The sequence below is a fragment of the Melanotaenia boesemani genome, chromosome 7 (assembly GCF_017639745.1).
Source record: "Melanotaenia boesemani isolate fMelBoe1 chromosome 7, fMelBoe1.pri, whole genome shotgun sequence".
Classification (NCBI taxonomy): domain Eukaryota; kingdom Metazoa; phylum Chordata; class Actinopteri; order Atheriniformes; family Melanotaeniidae; genus Melanotaenia; species Melanotaenia boesemani.
The window spans coordinates 31333202-31352971 of NC_055688.1; the positions used below are offsets into that span (position 1 = coordinate 31333202).

A 19770-nucleotide genomic window follows, 5' to 3' on the forward strand; every position below is an offset into this window, starting at 1 on the left:
CTGTGTAGGGAGTAAATTAGGCATTACAAATCCAACAGCTACACAGGCAGTTAAGATCAGTATTCACTCTGCATAGTCTCCCTAATAAGTTTTTATTCTCACTGAGAGAGCTGGTTTTCCCTGTAGAAGCCTGTGGCAGCATCACATTATCACCTCTTTAATCACAGAGAAGCCAGGTGCTCCTGCTACAATCAACATCCTATTAACCCATCATCTCAAATGTTTATAAATGCCTCATTGAGGATGTCAGACTATATTTAGCTTGTGTCAGTAGGATTGTGGCCTCTCTGTCAACTAGTCATGCTCCATCCATCACGTATGTGTTATTTCCATGTGTCCTGTTTACTTGGATGCAAAAACAATGAAAGGCTGCTTGCATTTCATTTCCTTTTTTGTTCTGTTATCGACTTCTTTCTGTGTTTTTCCTCTTTTTTCTTTCCCAGTAAACCCTTCCCAATTGGAGACAAGGTGACGTTCAGTGGAAAGGACTGCGTGTGCCAACAGTGCTCCCACATACTTGTCAAGTCAAACGAACCCATCAAGATCCACGGGCCCAGTCGTAAGTCCAACGTCCATCTTGCTCTGTTAGCTCTGTTTAGGGCCACCAGAGACTACAGTGCTCCACATCTAATGCAATGAAGCCCATTCAGCTAATTTAGAAAATCAAGTGTCTGTCAAATCAGTCGCCAGGGCTGTCGTGTTGATCGAGCTGATAATTATGCACAAAGACAGACCTGTCATTCGTTCTGTGATATCAGCACCAAACATACAGTTGATTTTCTGTATTTTTGCAGACTCACGCACAAGCTAAATCGATGTTTAACTAACTAGACAGTCAACTGAGATCTGTATGTCATGGAAGAGTTCACTCTCCCAGTTCTTTTAGTGTAAAGACAAAGAATGATAAACTACATTCCTAGCAAAGAGCGATAGTGACTGATAGTGAATCATTTATTTAGTGTGGCACACAGACAGCAGACTGCTGCTCGCTGGCTGTGCAGTTAGAACAGATGGTGGAGAAAGGGTGAATAACTGTCTCCCCCAGATCTCTCCATTTAGGAGAATAAAATCCAAACGGCTCCCTGGGTACATGTACATCACTCTGCGTTATGAGGATGCACTCTGTGAAACGAGACTCCGAGTGCAAACACTAAGATATGATACACGGCTTGTTTTGTGGGGTGTATATGATGTTAAAGAATATGTTTTTATACTGATCGTATTTGCCAAGTACAAAATTAGTTCAAGCATCACAATGGGGCAGAAATCGTGACTGAGATAACATCTACTATCCCTTAACCTGCAGATACTAATTTTATAAATATCATTTTGTCTGATGAGGTCATCTTTGAAAGCATGAGAGTTTTGATTTTGTTTTTAGTTAACATGAACAGATCACAGCTGCAGTTGGTGAAGGAAGAATAGAGTGAAATCGACAGGCTGCTCTGGTGGCACTCCTCAAAAGCTCTCAGTCATGGTTTATCCAACACTTTGTGACATTTAATGTTTTTAGCTTTTTGAAAAAAATATGGTTTTCAGTTTGCTTTTTTTTATATATCCAATAACCTGGGGACATCTCTTTATCGTGCCTTTGTAAAAGTTGTGGTTTCATATCCTGATCCTTCTTAACGCTTGTAGCAAATGGAGATTAATTGAAAAAAAAAACATTCTGCTTTTGATTCTATATCATAAGGTTTATTGTAGGTGAATGACTTTATATATTACCCTCCAAACTCTACATCCCCTTGCATGTTGTAGAACTTAGCTGTTTATCATCCTTCTTACTCACTCAGTACATTCCCTTGTAATTCTATTCCATGACTTAATCAGTGTTGTTTTAAACAAGTTTGTATTCATGTTCTTTCATTTGATGCCATAAATGCTGCTGCAGCAGTTCCACAGACAACCAAATAATTACCGTCAGACCTGTGCTAAAGAAGTTTTTTCAGAATGTCTGCTGCAGAACTAGTCACCTGCCGACATTTTGCTCGTCTGATTTTGCTCCACACTGACGCCCATTTTTTCCATCTTACATTAAGATGTACAAATTACTTTCCTCCCTCATTCAAGTGAGTTTTTATCTTACCACATTCCAGCATAAGATAATTGTCAATGAGTTAATTCCTATTCAGTGGTAAGAATAGGAAAGTGTAATGACTCATTGGAAAAACAGCTGCGTACACCTTCAGTCAGAAGCTGAAATCCTTTTTAAATTCTTTATATTCAGCGCTATTGCCACAGTTAAGATTTATATCTGCTGCAGAAACCTGACTCTATACACTGCAAGGTTTTACTGAAAACCTAGTTTCTCTTGGCTGACAAGCCAGAGTGGAGTGGTCCCCGACGACTTGCGTTCTCATTGGGTTAGCAGACCAGGTCAGAGAAGGTTAAGCTAAGTCAAACGTTTTACAGATAGAGACAAATGGAGGGCCGACCTTGTTTCTGCCTTTTTACTTTGCAGCCATGCATCATTTGCAGCTTCTGTGCTCTTCTTCTACTTTCTTACACAGTTTGTAACGGTCACACCTGCTAGGGAAAACCGAAGGTCCGAATGCTTTCATGTGGTGTGTAGGGACTGTGTGTATGTGCATGTAAAAAATTATATTCAACAGTACTTATAAGTAACTGATTTCACTGATCCAAACACGGTGCAGTGGATCAGTGCAGTCTCTTATCTTCCTTTCTCTTAATTTTGTACTCATGTGGTCTGTCTGAATTGTTTGTCTTTTCTCTTTTTTACATACTTCTTCAGACTGTGCTGGATGTGGAGCTGAGATCAAACAGGGTCAGTCTCTGTTGGCGTTGGAGAAACAGTGGCACGTCAGCTGCTTCAGATGTCAAACCTGCAACATGGTCCTCACCGGAGAATACATCAGCAAGTGAGTGTGTAAATAAGGGGGGGACAAAACAACATGGGCGCCTGTTTAGCTTTAGATGTCTCACTTTTCGGCTCTTGCTTCATATCAAATTTCTTCAGATAGGTTACAGTAAACTGTGCATTTCACACACCACAGCAGTTTCTTTCATATTTACTGTGTTGTAGGGATGGAGTGCCGTACTGTGAGGCAGATTACCATGCCCAGTACGGGGTGAAATGTGAGACCTGCAACAGATACATCAGTGGACGGGTTCTAGAGGTGAGATTTCAGCGTGAGATGATGCCAGCAGACACTAAGCTGCACATAATATTTGCACAGATCTGCAACCATACAGAAATCCAAATTGGGAGAAGACAGTGGTAACAGAGTGCAATCAGTGTTATCAGAAATGAGCAGTCCCTTTGTATCCTCAGGTCCGCTTAAGCCCCTCTGTACACCAAGGAGCAAAACAACTTAAGATTGTGGGATAAAAACTTTGTTCAGCTTCATTAAACTCTAAAACAAATGCAACTGGAGCATGGTATCCTGCCAAAAAGCACTCTGCTTCAACAGTTGGCCAAAAGCTGAGCTGCATTCTAACATTTTTGTAAGGAGTGAAGAGCAAAAGGGAGCTATAAAAAGATTAGAGGGTCAAGAGGGAAGGAGAAAGATGGTAGAAGGGTAGAAGGAGGGACACATTGCTAATTCTACTGTGATAGAAATGCCCACTTGTGGTTGTACACCATGGCAGTTTCTGAAAAGGAGTGGGCAGTGAAAGGAGGGCGGCAGAGGAGAAAGAGAAGGAGCTGAGGTGATGTGTTTAAGAGAAGAGTGAAGAGGAAATAATGAAGGTAGTGGAGGTGAAAATAATGAAAGTGATTAAGTGCAGATGCTAATTAAATGTTCTGGAAGAGTCTCTAGAGGTTGTTTCTTGTCTATTAGAAGCATGTGTAGCAAAACTTCATCAGACCCTCACACAGAAACACACACACGGGGCCACACTGTCCCTATGGTCCTTTGCTTGTCAGAATGGTTGGTGTAAAGTGCTTTGTTCTTGACTGTCAGCCTCTCTGGGCTATTTATAGACATGACGACATGTCAGCCTTTATACACAAGTCTCTCTTTCTTTTCCCTCTATGTCTATTTGACTTTATCTCTGAGCATGTGTGCTTGTGCTCATGCATACTTGGTCTTTTCTCATGTCAAGTCTTGATAACATGGTGATGCACTTATTTACGATGCATCATGTGACTTATCTGCCTCACGAGTCACATCATTTAGATTTGTGTCCTCCACACACAGACTATAATCCATTAACAATAACAAAAAAAAAAAAAAAAAATTCAAGTGATTGAATGTTTGGGAAATGTGTTTTACCAGAGCTAGATGTCATTATTCTATTGCTTAGAAACCTGCAAATTGGCTGGCACCCTGGGCACTATAGCTTATGCTATCAACAATTTTGCAGGAATGGTAGCATGTAATTCTGTGCGGTAAATTATGATCAATAGCTTACCCTTTAGGTGACCTGCAGAAGTATTCCAGGTATTTATATCCCTTACAGGAGGTTTACAATCCAGTGGAAAAATTTAGTCTTTTTTCAGAGAATCCTATAGGGTAAATCCGGAATGAGTAAACCATGATAATGCAAATATCACATTTTAAAAATAATAAAAGATCACTATCGCTGCTAATTTGCAGGACCTATTTTTATCTGGATATTGTGATAAAGCCACTTCCTGTCAAACCTTCGATCATTTAGAGAGCTGCTCTGACATCCCATCCGGAGCAGACAAAGATCAACAAGTGAGCAGAAACATATATGCCAGTCTGAAAAGAACAAAAACAATGGTCCTCTATGGCTGGAATAAAGCCAAGAAGACAAATTTATTGCTCTGTGGTACCAAAACCAACATGAATAGGAGCTAGTTTTGTGAGAATAGAAGGTAAATAATAGCATAAATAACTGTAAATAACAAAGAAAACAACTTAAGGAAAAGGGTTAGACTTGAGAGAATGATATGCAGATGAGAAAAGGCTTGGTCACTATTTACAGTGCGTGATTCATTAATTTTATGTAATTTTTTACTCAGGCAGACCAAAATTAGCAAAAATTAGCTTTGAGTTTTAAGGGTTAACAAGTAGTTTTAGAGAAGATGGAGACACAATAAGAGAACGTGGAAGATAAAGGATCATAAAAACCCTCCTTTGTTTTATTTCACTTCTCATCTTAGTTCTGCAATCAATTTAGCAGGCTGTTAATGCCACCGCGGAGAATGGAAGGCCTCATTAAAAATGGTACCAGCATTTGCTGAACTGAAACCATATGACCACAGACAGTGAACGCTCCGCTACTTGGAAAGTAGAAGACGGAAATGTTGTATCCTCTCCCGCCTTTCCTTTCACGGTAACCTGAGTGGCTCGTGCAGCTAGCCTATTGTTTAAGACGCAGCTCAGATACAATTAAGATTCCAGCTGCACATTGGCAGGTCTCGAAGATCATATAAAAACAGATTTGCTATATAAAGTGCAAGAAAAGTCAGTGCAGCATGAAATTGCATAAGATGATATGCCGCCACACTTAAACTTGTATGCTGGGTGTGTTCGCTTAACATAGTTCAGGTCTGCTTGTCAGCAGTGCTTCTATAAATAGGAATTCTCTAATGGTGTGTCAGAGAAGGCAGAGGTGGTGGGACGGGGCAACGCCTCAGCCATCAGCCCTGCAGAGACACATGTGAGAAACATCAGGCCCGTAAACTGCAGCATTTTATGTGCCCGTTTCTCCTGAACCTTCCATATATGTTTGGATGTGTCCCCTCAGGACGCTCTGAATGTCTAAGGACATGTTTCAAAATCTTGTGTCCTTCACCAATGTGGCCACCCTCCTTCTCTAAATAACACACACACACACATGCACATTACTTTCTTTATGTAACTGACCTACAGGGATATTTGCTCCAATTAAGGCAGATGGAGAATGTGTTCTGGTTTGTGATTGCCATATGAACAGCTACAGCCTACTGGTGGTTAAACATACGGGAAACAATGACTTGCTCATCTGTGTATCCTTTATTATTATAATCCATGTTCAGCCACTCCTCTCTTTCTCAGGCAGGAGGGAAACATTACCATCCATCCTGTGCTCGATGTGCCCGCTGTAACACCATGTTCAAAGAGGGAGAGGAAATGTACCTGACAGGTAAAACTCAACTCTTACACTAGCAGGGGTGGATGTAGATGCTCCAACGCCCATTGCTTTCTCATCCTTCTCTTTCTTAGGCTGTGAGGTGTGGCACCCTTTATGCAAGCAGGCTGCGAGGGCAGAGAGGAGACTCAGGGTGAGCAAATAAAAAGGGTAAAATAATCCAAATGTCTTCATTATGTCTATTTTTCACTCCTTGCCTTCCTTTTTCTGGACATCACAGCACAGACGCCTGTCAGAAACCTCCATCTCTCCGCCAGGATCCTCCATAGGCTCCCCCAACAGAGTTATATGTGTAAGTGAGCTACAACTCTGCAACTTTTAGTTGCCTCTAAATTTACTCTCAAAGTGCTTTTGCTGCACTAGAAACACAAGCTGTACCCAAAAACTTGAATGGTAAAGCACCATTAAGCGAGGCTGCTCACTCCCTTGGCCTGTTCACTTGTTTGTGTCTTACTGCTGTGTTGTGTGAGTATTTTGTCAAGTAGCTTGTTGTTACAGGGTGAACAACAAGAGGAAATTACACCAACAAAATCAAAATGAACTCACTGCTTAAGTATAATATTTGCATTATCCATTCTCAGCCCACAGTGTCCAAAATAACAGTAAAGGTGAAGAAGATACTGGCAGCCTGAATCACTCTAGAGATGCCAAATTTTAGCTTATAAGATGGTCCACAATTTTGGTCCACACCAGTTTCGTGACCCACAAAGTTTCAACTTCTGAAAACAGCTGCACAGCTGCAAAAACTAATAACCAAGAGAATTATATCGCAAGCTGTCTTTGGTGGTTTCCTGCACTGAATTAAGGTTTTAAATTTGAATTTTAAGGTTGCGAGTAGATGAGTCCTTATGGGGGTTATAGTGTGTTTTTTATTATTATTATTATTATTATTAAACTGTCAATTTTATTTATTCATTTATAAATTATTTAGTCTCAAGTTTGAGCTTTTTTTAGCTTTCAGAAATACCAAAATAATAGATCTAAGAGAAGCACACTTGAGATGCAACACTTTTAGTGTATGGTACTTTATCAAATTGCATTTTTCGATTAACTTCCTGAAATTCTTGTTGGATATTTGGCTGTTGTTTTTTCAGGACTTGAAGGGTTTTTAGGTATCTTGGCAATGCCCAACTTTTCAGCACAGTCCACATATTTTTTGCATGGCTGCTTTATTTGTTTCACAATTAGCTTTGATGTGTGTTAGGTGATGATTAATCACCTAATTGAGTCCAAGTTTTAACTCTTACTGAGAATCTGAGGTTTAGCTGAATAACTTGGAGGTAGATCTCTTATATTCCTCCATCTGAGCAGTGAAAACAACAAAGTTCACTTAAAATGGAATCATCATAGCTTGTGTAATGTTTGTGGGGTTTTATTTCCCCCAGAAGACTTTCTCTCTGGTCATTTAGTCAGCTTCAAACTCATTGAGTTTAAAGATGTCAGCTTTTGAGCAGGTCCTTTTTCTCTTGGATGTCTTGTGGAGCTTTTCAATTATTCTGTAATTTGGTTAATCCACCAAAGTTAATGAAGTTTAGAGCTGCAGTCAACCGCCTAGCCTAGCAGCAAGTTAAGGTTCAAATGAAATGATAATGATTCAAATCCTCACTGAATTACTCATCACTCTATAATCTAAATTAATTTATGCATATTTTCAACCCGTGTGCACAACAGTTTGTGGTGTTTGTTAGAAACACAGACAGATGTTCAGAGAGCTCAGAATGTGAAGGTTGCCACTATCTGCACTGCAGAGTTGGACCAGTTCCATCACTTCCAGAGATTTCAGCCTGCCGCTGGGCACTCTGCTGAGTGTAGCTGTACATGACGGCAGTATTAGCATGTCAAGGGTTGTCTAAATGCAAGCCGGAGTCACCGTTCTCTGCTCTGCTCGTCCCTCATAATCAATGACCTTTCTGTTTAAGGTGATGGATGAGGGAGAAATGCAATGTAAGCAGGCTTGTCTTCCATACTGTCTCCACACCTCCTCTCGGTTTCTCTGGCTGTCTTTGCTTCCTCTGTTTTCTTTCTCACATGCACTGGGTTGCTGAAGGTCAACAACTCATAGTGCTGTCAAGTTCTCCCGTATGCATGTGCCCATTTGTACTCGTGTGTGCTTCATCAGCTCTTACTGCCTCCTCACTCTCTTCACACATGAATGATACCACTGGTGGAGTTTGCATTGTACTCTGTAACTGTGCATTGTCCATCCGGTTGATGTTGGGTCTTGTTGCTGTTGTCTTTGTCTTCGGTGGGTGTGTGTGTGTCCTCTTCCAGGCCAGAGTGGAGAATGAGATCCTAGATTATAAGGACCTAGCTGCTCTGCCAAAGGTCAAGGCCATATATGAGGTCCAACAGCCAGACCTCATATCCTCCTCATACCAGCCGTACCACAGATACACCTCTGATGACAGGCTAGACAATTACTGCTATGGGGAGGTACTACTGCAACACACTCTAGGCCAAATGTAGATTTTCTCTCATCATCAATGTGTTTTCAGGAAGGTTTAAAGTGTGTATTGCCAGTAGACATCTGCCATGTAATTTTGCTGGGCTCATTGTTTAGTTTTTTAAGTAAAATTAACTTTGTACAATTTCATTTGTTTCATTTGCACAATTTGTTAGTAATCTTCTTCTTTCATCTCTATTCACATTACTGACTGAATGTTGTCAACTTTGCAAGAGGACTTTTGTTCACAGTAAAAAGTAGTGAGGTTTGTCCTAGTGAACAAAATGTCATAAGACAAAAAATCTGTTTGAAGATGATGAGCCTGCAGTGTTTGATGCCTAACACACAATTAGTTTCTGGTAACATTTAGGTCACAGGTCTAGCTGAACTTGTTGACAAATAAAAAGAATGATAGCAGTCTCATATCTGTGTGCTCAATGGGAAACAAACAGCCCAAGTTAAATATTAAAAGGAAAAAAAAAGAAAAATAAATGCTACTTTGTTAATAACATCCTAGACAGAACACCTCATAAAACAACACAACTTGACATTATGAATTAACTTAATTAAATTTTGGCAGATATCAAAGTGGTATGCACAATTTCATCTAGGGCAAAAAAAACAGATAAATAAAAATCAAACTTCCCTAAAATATTAACCTATTCTTTTCACTGACTTTAGAATAGTTTTGTCAGGCTTTTACGGTAAAGTAAATACAACCCCAATACCAAATAAAGCTGGTATGCTGTGTAAAACAAATAACTTAATTACAATAGAAGATCAAAAAAAAAAAAAACAGCCTTTGAGTGTGAGACATTTTACTATTTTATGAAAAATATTTGCTCCTTTTCCATTTGATTGCAATAACATGTCTAACCTAACTAATTTGCTCAATCTGCAACTGGTTAGTGACATGATTGGGTATAAAGAGAGCACGTTAGTGAGGCAGAGTGACTCAGAATTACAAATGATTAGACACCTCACCCTGTCCTAAAGGGTCAACTCACCCACCCTCCAGAAAAAGCTCATTTCTGCTTCTTGACCTAATTTTTTTGTCACTGTCCACAACTCATGATCCTAAGGTGAGGCTTAGAATGTAAATCAGCTGGTAAATCGACAGCTTTACCTCCTAACTCAGCTCTCTCTTCACTGCAACAAACTGGTGCAATGTCCACATCGTTGCACATGATGCATCAACTAACAATCTTCCTCTACTTTTTACACCCACTTGTGAAGACCTTGAGAGACTTACAGTCTTCCACTTGAGGCAGTGACTCAGTTTGCAAAACAGTAAACTGTTTAATTTATTTTACTCAGTCTCAACTTTCTTGGAATTGGGATTGCACATAATAGACAACATATTTGCTACTTTCTTACAACCCTAGTCCAAAAGATAACTTTTCTCTCTGTCCATCCTGCAGTCACTTGGAACTCTTTCGCCATATTCTCAGGTAAGGATTCCTCCCTCAAATGTGGGCAAAAGATAAACTTCAAACAAGTGAATTGTTGTCATATTTACCTGTGAATAAGCTATTCTCTGTTCCTGCTGTCCTCTCCTGCTCTGTAACTGAACTCACATCCTTTGTCTTTTCAGGACTATGACAACCTGGATGCAAAGCAGCGCCACTGCTCCAGTCCAGGTTACATTGACTCTCCGACGTATAGTCGTCAAGGCATGTCTCCCATCATGCCTCGCTCTCCTCAGCACTTTGGCTTTTCAGGTAAGAAAGATGGCTTCTAATGCAAACTAAATGTCTAACTAAACCTTTAGTTGACATCAGCCTGTTTATCATTTTTATTGTTTCTCATTACATTTTATACAGCTACAAAAATAACAGAAATAAAGTCAGTGAGGACACATGACTTTAGATTCACCGTCTCTGAGCAGAATGCCATGATACTCGTTTGGCTGTCTCATTTGCTGCAGTTGATCCTTGGTTGTCATTTCATGTAACTCTTGCACATGTGCAGTGACACTAATTGCTGTTTTCAAAAGCATCCTATGCTGTTAACAAGTCAATAATTTTGTCATTACACAAGTGGAAAAGTTTAGTCTCAGTTTGAAATGTAAAGAAACATTCTAGCACTTTAGTTTTCATCTGCATGTGACGAGGCCTTTCCTCATGCTCATGTTTCCTTTGCTGTGATCGACTTTGGCTGGCTGCAGGCTCTGAGAGTGGCAGGAGTTCACCTTATTATGGCCAAGAGGGGCGGTCAAGCACACCCACCACAAACCAGCCCCCTAAACATTTTCATGTACCAGGTAGGACTCCTCATCTCCCCATTGCAACAAGTCACAGTGATCAGAGAGAATATTTCACTCCAAGTCATTCAGAAATTTTTGTTTCTGTGGGATCAGAATGTGTGGAAATGGGATTAAGTTGTATGTCTATACAACACAATCACCCAGGCATATTCTTCTCCTCATACTGCATCTTTACCTCCTTTTATCTTCCTTAATAACCATCCCTTGTGCCTCTTCTTTTTTTCTGAACCCATCATCCCAGCAGCAGTTTACTTTCTCTCCTTCTTTACTCCTCCACGTTTCACCTCTTCATCTCCTTTTTCTCTCCTCAGCCACAGGGGACCCCAACATCTACAGGAAGCCTCCCATCTATAAGAGAACGGGTACAGTGCAGTTAGCCTCGCTTTAGCCTGCCTGTCCTCCTGTTAGTTTAGTCAAATTGTGTTTGATATTCGCTGTAGATGTTTTTTACTTCCTTGAGCCCTCAGCATCTTCTCATATAACCACAATTTGCGAACAAAAATGGATGAATGGAAAAGAAGGTCTTAGAAGAAGTGCAAAGGAAAACAGAATTGAACAAGAAGACCAGTCAGACTTTTATTTTGCTTAAGTGGCAGAACAGCAACATTTCATGTACATGTCACAAGCATTATGCACAAGCCTGCCTCTGCATGTGATTCCCGACAGGTTCTTGTTGGCAAATAAGGATGGAGCAGGACATGAGTGAAGAGTGGGTTTGCTCAGGCGTGACAGTGTTCAGTACATGGGACTCTGTGGACACACATTTGACAAAAATAGAACAGACACAGCAGAACAAAGCACAGTGCGAAGCTGAATTATAATTAGAATTTCTCAGGCTTAGTTAGTCAGTGGTCAGTGTGTGGTTTAAGGAGCTATAAGTTATTAGAAACCATACATAACCTGAAGACAGCAGTCGTGCTCATTGTAAAATAATCCATTCAACATAGGCAAAAGGAATATCTATCATATTTCTATATTGTATGCATCAATACTGTTGTGTGGTCAAATAGCACGAAGGCACACTTATCAAAAGACTTTATTTTTGTCTTTTTCTACAAGTAAATAGACTCAAATGTATGTCATCTGGGTTGCCTGAGTATAAAAACACAGAAGAAAGAGACTCAGTCTCCTCTTCTCGCATTGCACTTAAAAAGCCTTTTCAGCTGAGAGTCACAGGATGTGTTGACTGAGAATAGTTTATCTTTTGTTGTTGCATGCATCTCTGTGCTGTACACCGTGTGCGAGTTAGTTACCGAACGCTGTGTTGACCTGTGATTAGACGCTTTCACCCTCTTGGTTTCTTAGCTATAAAATTAGTTCATCACTGGTCATGAATCCACTTAAATGCACATTTTCTGCATATGACAAAGCAGGTATTACCATGTAAAAATGTTAGAACACTGATATTTAAAATTAACTCACATGGCATGTGTCAGTGTCATTGATCTTAGTTGTACTTTATGGCTTCCTTAATAGCTATTGATTATTACTTTCTCTAGTTTCAGCACTAAACACAGTTGATTTTAAACCAAAGCCACAACAGACCAATTTGAAACTGAGTTGCTTTGTGAACTATCAGCCAGTTATGTACTAATCAGTTAGCTAAGTTTGCTACCTGTACGGAAAAAGAGGACATGTCACAAGTTGTCTTCTCAGATCTGTCCTCACTTTCTGTCTGGGCAGCAAAGCTCTCATATTATCATGTTCCCCTCTGGGATGCTCCAGTAATGTTTCCCTTTTCTTTTTGCCTCTTTTTTATTGCATCCAATCACTTTTATTCACTTCCCTCCACCCTCTGCTCCACTTTACCTGGTGACCTTGCCACTGTAAGTATCTCCCTCCTCTCGCTGTTCACTCATTCTCAGTGGATAGATATTTAACCTCTTTGCGTGTGTGCTCGCTGTGGTTTTGCTGAAGATGTCTTTGTGTAAATATTACTGTTTAATTGAGTTGAAAATACTGTATGTGTACTGATGATGAGAATGTGTGGTACAACTGTCATTCATCATGTATATAGGAATCCAATGGATCGGGGCCGGCATGGCTAATGGCTAAGGGAATGAGGAGCGATCTATTTGATATTACACTGCATGTTACCCCCATTGACGTCCATTGACTGTTCTTTAGTGCAGAGTGGCATCAATATCATCACATCACAATGCTTGTGAAGTGACTGTCTGCCTCAGGCTAAGCTGTAACTGAACCTACTTTAATGCAAGTTATTTTCCAACCATTGGATGAAATATTGATCTCCTCTGACAGGAAAGGTGGATATGATGACTGCAAATTTGTAGTGTTGAAGTGCTCTCTTACTGTGTATCTTTGTCATTTTTAAATTGAGTCCCCCTTGGTATACTACAGTGTGCTGTCTGACAGCAATTGAAATGTTAGAAATTTCAATTTCACACTGAGAACTAAATGAAGAAATCAGTGCCAGTCTTGTGAAGTATGTCTTTATTGTGACATCAGTAGAGAGCTTGCTAAGCTTTGTATAAAGACAGAAGGCAAGCAGCTAGCCTGGTTAGCAATGCCACATGGTTTATGCTGTACAGTGTCTCATTTTAACAAGCAAGATATGATTGTTTTTTTTGTTTGGTTTTTTTTGTTTTGTAAAAGTTAAGCAAATGAAAATCTATGTGAAAGTGAAGAAAAGGGTCAATGTTTGCCATCTTTATGCTAAGCTAAGCTAACCCCTCTAATGATTCTAGATTCATACTGAGCAAAAATATATAAAAATGGTGTCTGTATACACATATTACTGCTGGCAATTAATTGAATGAGAATATTTTCTGAAATGTTAAACTGTTTCTCTGCAGGAATTTTCAGTTGCTTTGGTTTAATGTGTTTTTCATTCTCTCTGAACTCCATCTGTTTCTTTACAGACAATCATATGGACGCAGCCACCAAAAGCAGGACCAGTGAGGACATCCTTAGATCCTCCAGACTGTCCACCTATTCTCCAGAGCCATACACACAGTCAGAGTGTGATTACTACCCATACACCAGCTCCCCCAGGGGTAAGGAACACTGTCATCTGGTAGCAAGCTGCATTTGTTTTGTTTTTCAGTGGAGTAAACACAGGAACAGAAATGCAGTTCATTTTGTGGCTGTGTTGTCATATCTATTCGTGCTCTCACTTTGTCACTATGTTCCCACTCAAAGCTCTATATTCAAACGAGGGGAATCTCTTTTATCTCTTCTCTCTCTCAGCCTATCGGGCACCAAGAAGACGCTTCTCAACGGGAGGAGATGAAGAAGGCTGGAGTCAGAGTCTTCAAAGAGTGAGAGCGTCTTTGTTTTCTGTGTTCCTTCAGCATCAAATTGAACTAAGCTCTTTTCTCAGAAACACCCCAAAATGATGCACTTTTTATTGTGTGCCACCTTGACTGTCCTTCTTCACTGTTTCGCTTCCATCACCTTCTTTGCTGTCTTTACTGTTTTTTTCCTGACATCTCTTTCATTTTTCTCCACCCTTCCTCTTCCTCACACTCCTTCCCCTCAGATTGGGAGTGGCATTGGGAGGATGATCCTAAAGGAGGAGATGAAAGCCAGATCTGGTTCCTATGACAACGACCCCTGGGGCAGTACAAGGAATTCTCGAAGTGGGAGCAAGGAAACCCTGAACACAACAGGCTACAGCACAACGGTGTACAACAACACCATCAATGGCTGTAAGGATTAACCCTACCCCCTCTTTGCTCTCTTTTTGTCTGCAAGTTTGTGAACGTCCACACCTCTGACTGTAATTCTGTGCAGTGATGCCCCTCCCAGTCGATCACATGTTTACCACAAGGGCTTTTTATGAGCCTCAATATCTGCTGTCAGTGGGGTGTGAGTCGAGGGCAGTGAAGTTGTCCGTATAGGTCATCGAGGGTCACGGCTGCTGGAGGCTGGGTGGCTTATTGAGAAAGAAAGCAGATGATTGAGCTATGAGCCAGCAGTAGCAGATGTAGCCTGTCATAGTTGATGAGATGTCTTATCAGGATTATTCTCAATATTTCAAGGTAAAGAAAAAAGCGTGTTCAAGCAGATGTGCAGAAATGTCAAATGTAATAATATCAGATCTGAAAGGGGCCGAGTTGTGTCTGTAAAGGCCAAGCTTTACTGATCATGCAGCATGTCAGGATTCTTTATTTTAGGATCTGACATCCGGACGGCAGCCTGTTTGCACCACTGTCATATTATTTTATTTTATTTTCACTCTCTCGCTCCCCCTTTTTGAGGGTCCCTAATTGCTTATTTTGTCTTGTTTCTCTTTTCTCCCTCCAACAAAAATCACCCTTTTCTATTCCTCCATCCAGTTATCTGAGTAGCTATCTGATGCTCACAGTGGGTGTCCCATATCCTGTTTTATTTATGGGCAGCAAGATCTCTCATTAAAGCACGAATGGGAGGGAGCATGAGTGAACGAGACTCACGTGGTTCTTGTTGAGAGGCAGTGAAGGCTTTCAGCTAAACAAAATGTTTGGGGGTTTTTCTGTATTTTAGGAATTTTATCAAAATTCATTTTTATATTTTCATAAGTAGGATTATGATTTATTGTAATTGTATGATGTTTTGTTTTTTTTCACAGCTCCTCGATCTCAGTTCAGCGCTGACAGTGGTGAGTTTATTCTTATCTGGTTGAATTGTCATTCTGTAACTTTTGTGTTAATCAATAGAACTTGAATTCTACCTTATTTTAGCAAATGTTGTTTTCTTAATGAAGGTTTGGACTAATTAAAAAATCATATGTTTTCATCATCCAAGCTTCCGTATTCTGTGCACACATCTGGAACTTTAGTATTTGTTTTTGTTTAGTCTGCAGCGCCATCTTCTGGCACTGACTGGAAGCAATAATGGATTTTGATATACTGTAGCAGACTGCATGCAACGATATTAAAATACAAACAGCTGATTTTAGTTAATATTATTCCTTTTGTTGTTTTATTATTTAGATTTTGTATGCAAGTCAGCTTCACTACCAGGATATGGACGCAATGGCATCCAGAGGGTGAGACCACAGTTAGCGTGACATTCATGCATTGTACTCTAATGCCTCCTTTAAATGTTTTTATCTTAATTAAGCAGTTTTATTTAAAAAAATTCCCATAGTGCTGATATTTCTTCTAATCTCATTGTCCTTCTCTGCACCTGAAGCCTCAGAGTGCAGATTGCTACCCGTACCAGTATGAAAGCGGCAGTGAGGTCAACTGGGGAAGTAAAGGTAATTTTAATGGGATTTAAAACACCAAGCAATTATTAGATTGAAGTAGTTAATCCAGACTTTTTATCTCCTGTACTTACATGGATATCTTCTTTTTTCTTTCAGCAGAACTCAAGGTAAAGTTTTGATAAAGCTTTTGTAAGAACTCATTCCATGAGGTGCACTGTGTGTTTTGAATTGGCACAGGGATTTTGTATAAGGATAAATAAGGGCGATTGCATCTCCCTGCAGATTTACCCCTACGAGTCTCTCATTGTCACCACAAGGGGACGCAACAGGCTGCCCAAAGATGTGGACAGAGCCAGGCTGGAAGTAAGTTATGAATGGGACATAAGACCGAACTGTGCTGGAAGGAAGTTGTCTTTTCTTAATTCAGTTAGGAGAGGTTTTTTTTCCTTAATATTATGTTTTTCTCACTCTCAGATGTAAGTCGCTTTGCAGAAAAGCATCTGCCAAATGACTGTAGAACATTATGTAATGATGCTGGCATGTGAATGAGTGAGATGAAAATAACTTTTTTTTCTTTTTAAAATGCTAAAATACTCATGTAATTGTAATTTCATGGTATTAAAAGAGTAGTATCATATAAGAATGTTCATATTTATTGATGATATGAGGTAAGATATAGTCTCTTTCTCCATGTTTCTTAGCGCCACCTGTCCCCAGAGGAGTTTACCCAAGTTTTCGGGATGACCGTGGAAGAGTTTGACCGGCTGGCTCTGTGGAAGAGGAATGAACTAAAGAAACAGGCCCGACTGTTTTAATATCATACAGATAAAACTGCCAGAAGAGGAGCCAGAAACTGAATGAAGGGTGAAAAGAAAACAAAGAAGATTTCCTCACAGTTACACTGCCATGCCTGAGAACCAGTTCTAGATCTCCTCACACGACAAACCAAATTCTGGTCACACCAGAGTGGACTTCTGGGATGCTGATGGAGGGCAGCTGAGGCATTATGCAGCGTGATCTGGTGCATGGTTGCCAGTGCAGCTCTGGCTGTGTGCTGGAGTGGAGTGTAAGCAATAGAGACTATCATACTGTAGTGTTGTGTTTTATTTAAGACATGAATGGCTCCTGTAAGGACCCAAGAGTGTGTCTGTGACCAGAGCTGTAGTACTTCATCATGATGAGGAGAATTTTGGCTTTGCCTTATTTGTTATGCTATCCTAGTTTTGACTGTGCAGCACCAGCAATCTTAAATGAGTAGAATGTAGATACAGTATATCATTTATGACACTTTATCAGTGTGAATGATTTGGTAAGAAGAATGAATTTGAGCTAAAATGCCACCATTTTCGTTTGGATGTGTTTTGTTCACCTGTTCCAACTTTTGCTTTTTCCACATGAAACAGTGTCCTCTCTAGTTTACACAAATGGATACTGAATTAAAAATAACCCAGGGTGGATGAATCTAGGGGAACTGTTTGCTTGACCTGCATTGATTTGCATGAAAATAAAAACCAAAGTGAGAAGGAAATTTGCAATTTAGAAGACCACTTCCATGTAATGCTGGTTGAATTAATAGTCAAAGATCACAAGTAGATATAACTAACTACAGCTGTACAGTAACCTGAAAGAATGTGCGATACAGTAGATTTAATAGGTACAGTAAAAGAATTGTCAACTCCTGTCCTTCTGTTTTCTACTCAGTCCAATAGAATCTTGAATTCATGTATGGATGAGCATTGAAGTCATCCATATATTCACCATTATTTATATTCTTTCAGAATTATAATTTTGTTGAGAAAGAGATTATACTCCCTCACAACGAAGATGTTCAGCAAGGTATTTAACTCACTGACAAAGATCCAGGGTTGTTGAAGACATTCTTCCTTTGAATACTGTTATTTTTGATTTTGTCACTAAAATTAAACTTCTACTCAAAATATCTCCTGTTTTTTTTAAATTATAATTATCATTATAATATGTAATTTTAAATAATTATAGTTCTTATAATTATAACTCAATGCATTTAGTCGTGTAGACATGTTCAAGACAACTTTCTGAAGTTCAAACTGAACATCAGAATGAGAAAGAAAGGGAATTTACGTGACTGTGAACAGAGCATGGTTGTTGGTCTGAGTATTTTAAAAACTGCTGATCTGGAATTTTCATACACAACCTTCTGTAGGATTTACAGAGAATGGTGTCAAAAAGAGAAAATATCCAGTGAGCAGCAGTTGTCTGAACAAAAATGGTTGGTTAAAGGTTCCATATTATGGAAAATTCACTTTATAAAGGTTTTCTAACAGTCATATGTGTCCTCATAACCTGTGTATGAGGCCCAAAAATGATAAAATTCTGTCTTTCACTTGCTTGCTCCACCTTTTAGCGTGTGTGCTCAAACGGGTGAGTCTGAGATCTGAGGGAAATGACCACTTCCTTCTGTAGTTTATTAATCCCTTTGGAGAGTCCTCAGGGAAATTTGGGTACCAGCAGCAATACAACACCAACAGTAAAGCAGGATAAGCACAAGATATAATATATACAGGTATAAAGTAAAATAGAGGCAATAAGGTGCAAGAAAAGTATAAAACGAACACAATAAATAAGTTAAATAAAATAATATAAACAAGCATTGCACACAGTAGAGGTGGTACAGATTCCCAGTTCACTTATTGCACGTATAAGTTATTGCAACTGTTTGTATGGGTTATTGTGCATGTGTTGTATCAGGTGGACTGCACACCTCCCTCTTCCCCCTCCTTCTCCCCCTCCTGCCTAATGCAGAGTTGTACAGTTTGATGGCTCGGGGGACAAAGGAGTCTCTGAGCCGGTTGGTCCTACTCTTGGGGAGGAGCATATATGTATATATATATATATATGTGTGTGTGTGTGTGTGTGTGTAAGAAAAGCTGGAAAAACAATACATAAAGACACATATTTTTACAACGACTGGCTCCACAAAGTAGAGTAAAACATGACCAAACTTTGTGTTTTCTTTTCTTTTTTTTTTCTTTTTTTTTTTTTTGTTGAAACTGTTAACCTAAACATTCATGTAAGATTGCATGATACAGCATCACAAGTAGAGATGATAACACCAGCAAACAAATGACTTACACAAGTCCATTCCAGTATCTTAAACATCCACAATTCATCATTTTTTTCCTTTGCATTTATGAATATTGCTTTGTTTACAGTGCTTTTTACAGTAGACAGTAGAATGTATGGCATGCTTTAAAAAGTGCAATGTTCACTGATACAAAAAAATATACTGAACTTGCATTAAACAAAACTGTCTGTAGATATTCATGTCATAAGATAGGTCATTATTTATAAAATGTCTTAGGTATTTAACCAAAATACACACTTCCAGAACAATACCAGACAGAGAGAAAAAAGGAAATACTAGTTTATGATTACTATTATATTTATTTTTTGTTTGATTGTTTTTTAAACATGCTGATTTAGCTGATGTGATCACAACTTCAGACTTAACTACATTTTGAAGAGAAAAACCAGGGACATTTCCTGCGAGGTACTCAACATGAAAGCAGATTATTAAGATAGAGGTGTAATCTTAGCAACTTTGAGGAGGACTCCACTGTGAGGACTGGAAGACTGAATCAGAGCTAACTGGTTAACGGTTGACACATTTATTGTGTGAATGGAGGGGAGGTTGGAAAGTGTGATCAAATCCTAAATTAAAGAGAAATTAAAACTGAAACTGGAAAGTTATCAGACAACACAATTTATCACAGCTTGCCATGAGTTCCCATACTGAGCCTTGTATGCTGCTACTTTGGGCATGTGAAGGAAGGCAGCCTGGTTTGACAAAGCATTTTCTTCTAC

The 19770-nt window shown here is 39.4% G+C and overlaps 1 protein-coding gene across 7 annotated transcripts in view; it reads left to right on the top strand.

Annotated features, from left to right (window-relative positions):
• Positions 1-17847, top strand: part of ablim3 (actin binding LIM protein family, member 3) — a 44532-nt gene extending 26685 nt beyond the window's left edge. Inside the window, exons 4-23 of one of the 7 annotated variants that reach the window (XM_041989540.1) lie at positions 444-559; positions 2753-2879; positions 3044-3137; positions 5970-6057; positions 6138-6196; positions 6284-6355; positions 8335-8496; positions 9928-9957; positions 10101-10227; positions 10674-10769; positions 11084-11134; positions 13673-13789; positions 13983-14053; positions 14275-14443; positions 15346-15375; positions 15710-15765; positions 15912-15978; positions 16084-16094; positions 16210-16290; positions 16629-17847. In XM_041989540.1, the coding sequence (XP_041845474.1) occupies positions 444-559; positions 2753-2879; positions 3044-3137; positions 5970-6057; positions 6138-6196; positions 6284-6355; positions 8335-8496; positions 9928-9957; positions 10101-10227; positions 10674-10769; positions 11084-11134; positions 13673-13789; positions 13983-14053; positions 14275-14443; positions 15346-15375; positions 15710-15765; positions 15912-15978; positions 16084-16094; positions 16210-16290; positions 16629-16742 (1738 nt within the window). In that variant the 3' untranslated portion in view covers positions 16743-17847. Of the gene's footprint in view, positions 1-443; positions 560-2752; positions 2880-3043; positions 3138-5969; positions 6058-6137; positions 6197-6283; positions 6356-8334; positions 8497-9927; positions 9958-10100; positions 10228-10673; positions 10770-11083; positions 11135-13654; positions 13790-13982; positions 14054-14274; positions 14444-15345; positions 15376-15709; positions 15766-15911; positions 15979-16083; positions 16095-16209; positions 16291-16628 lie in introns of all 7 variants that reach the window. The other 6 variants (XM_041989545.1, XM_041989541.1, XM_041989542.1 and 3 more) reach the window with 6 other exon arrangements.
• Positions 17848-19770: the final 1923 nt, after the last annotated feature.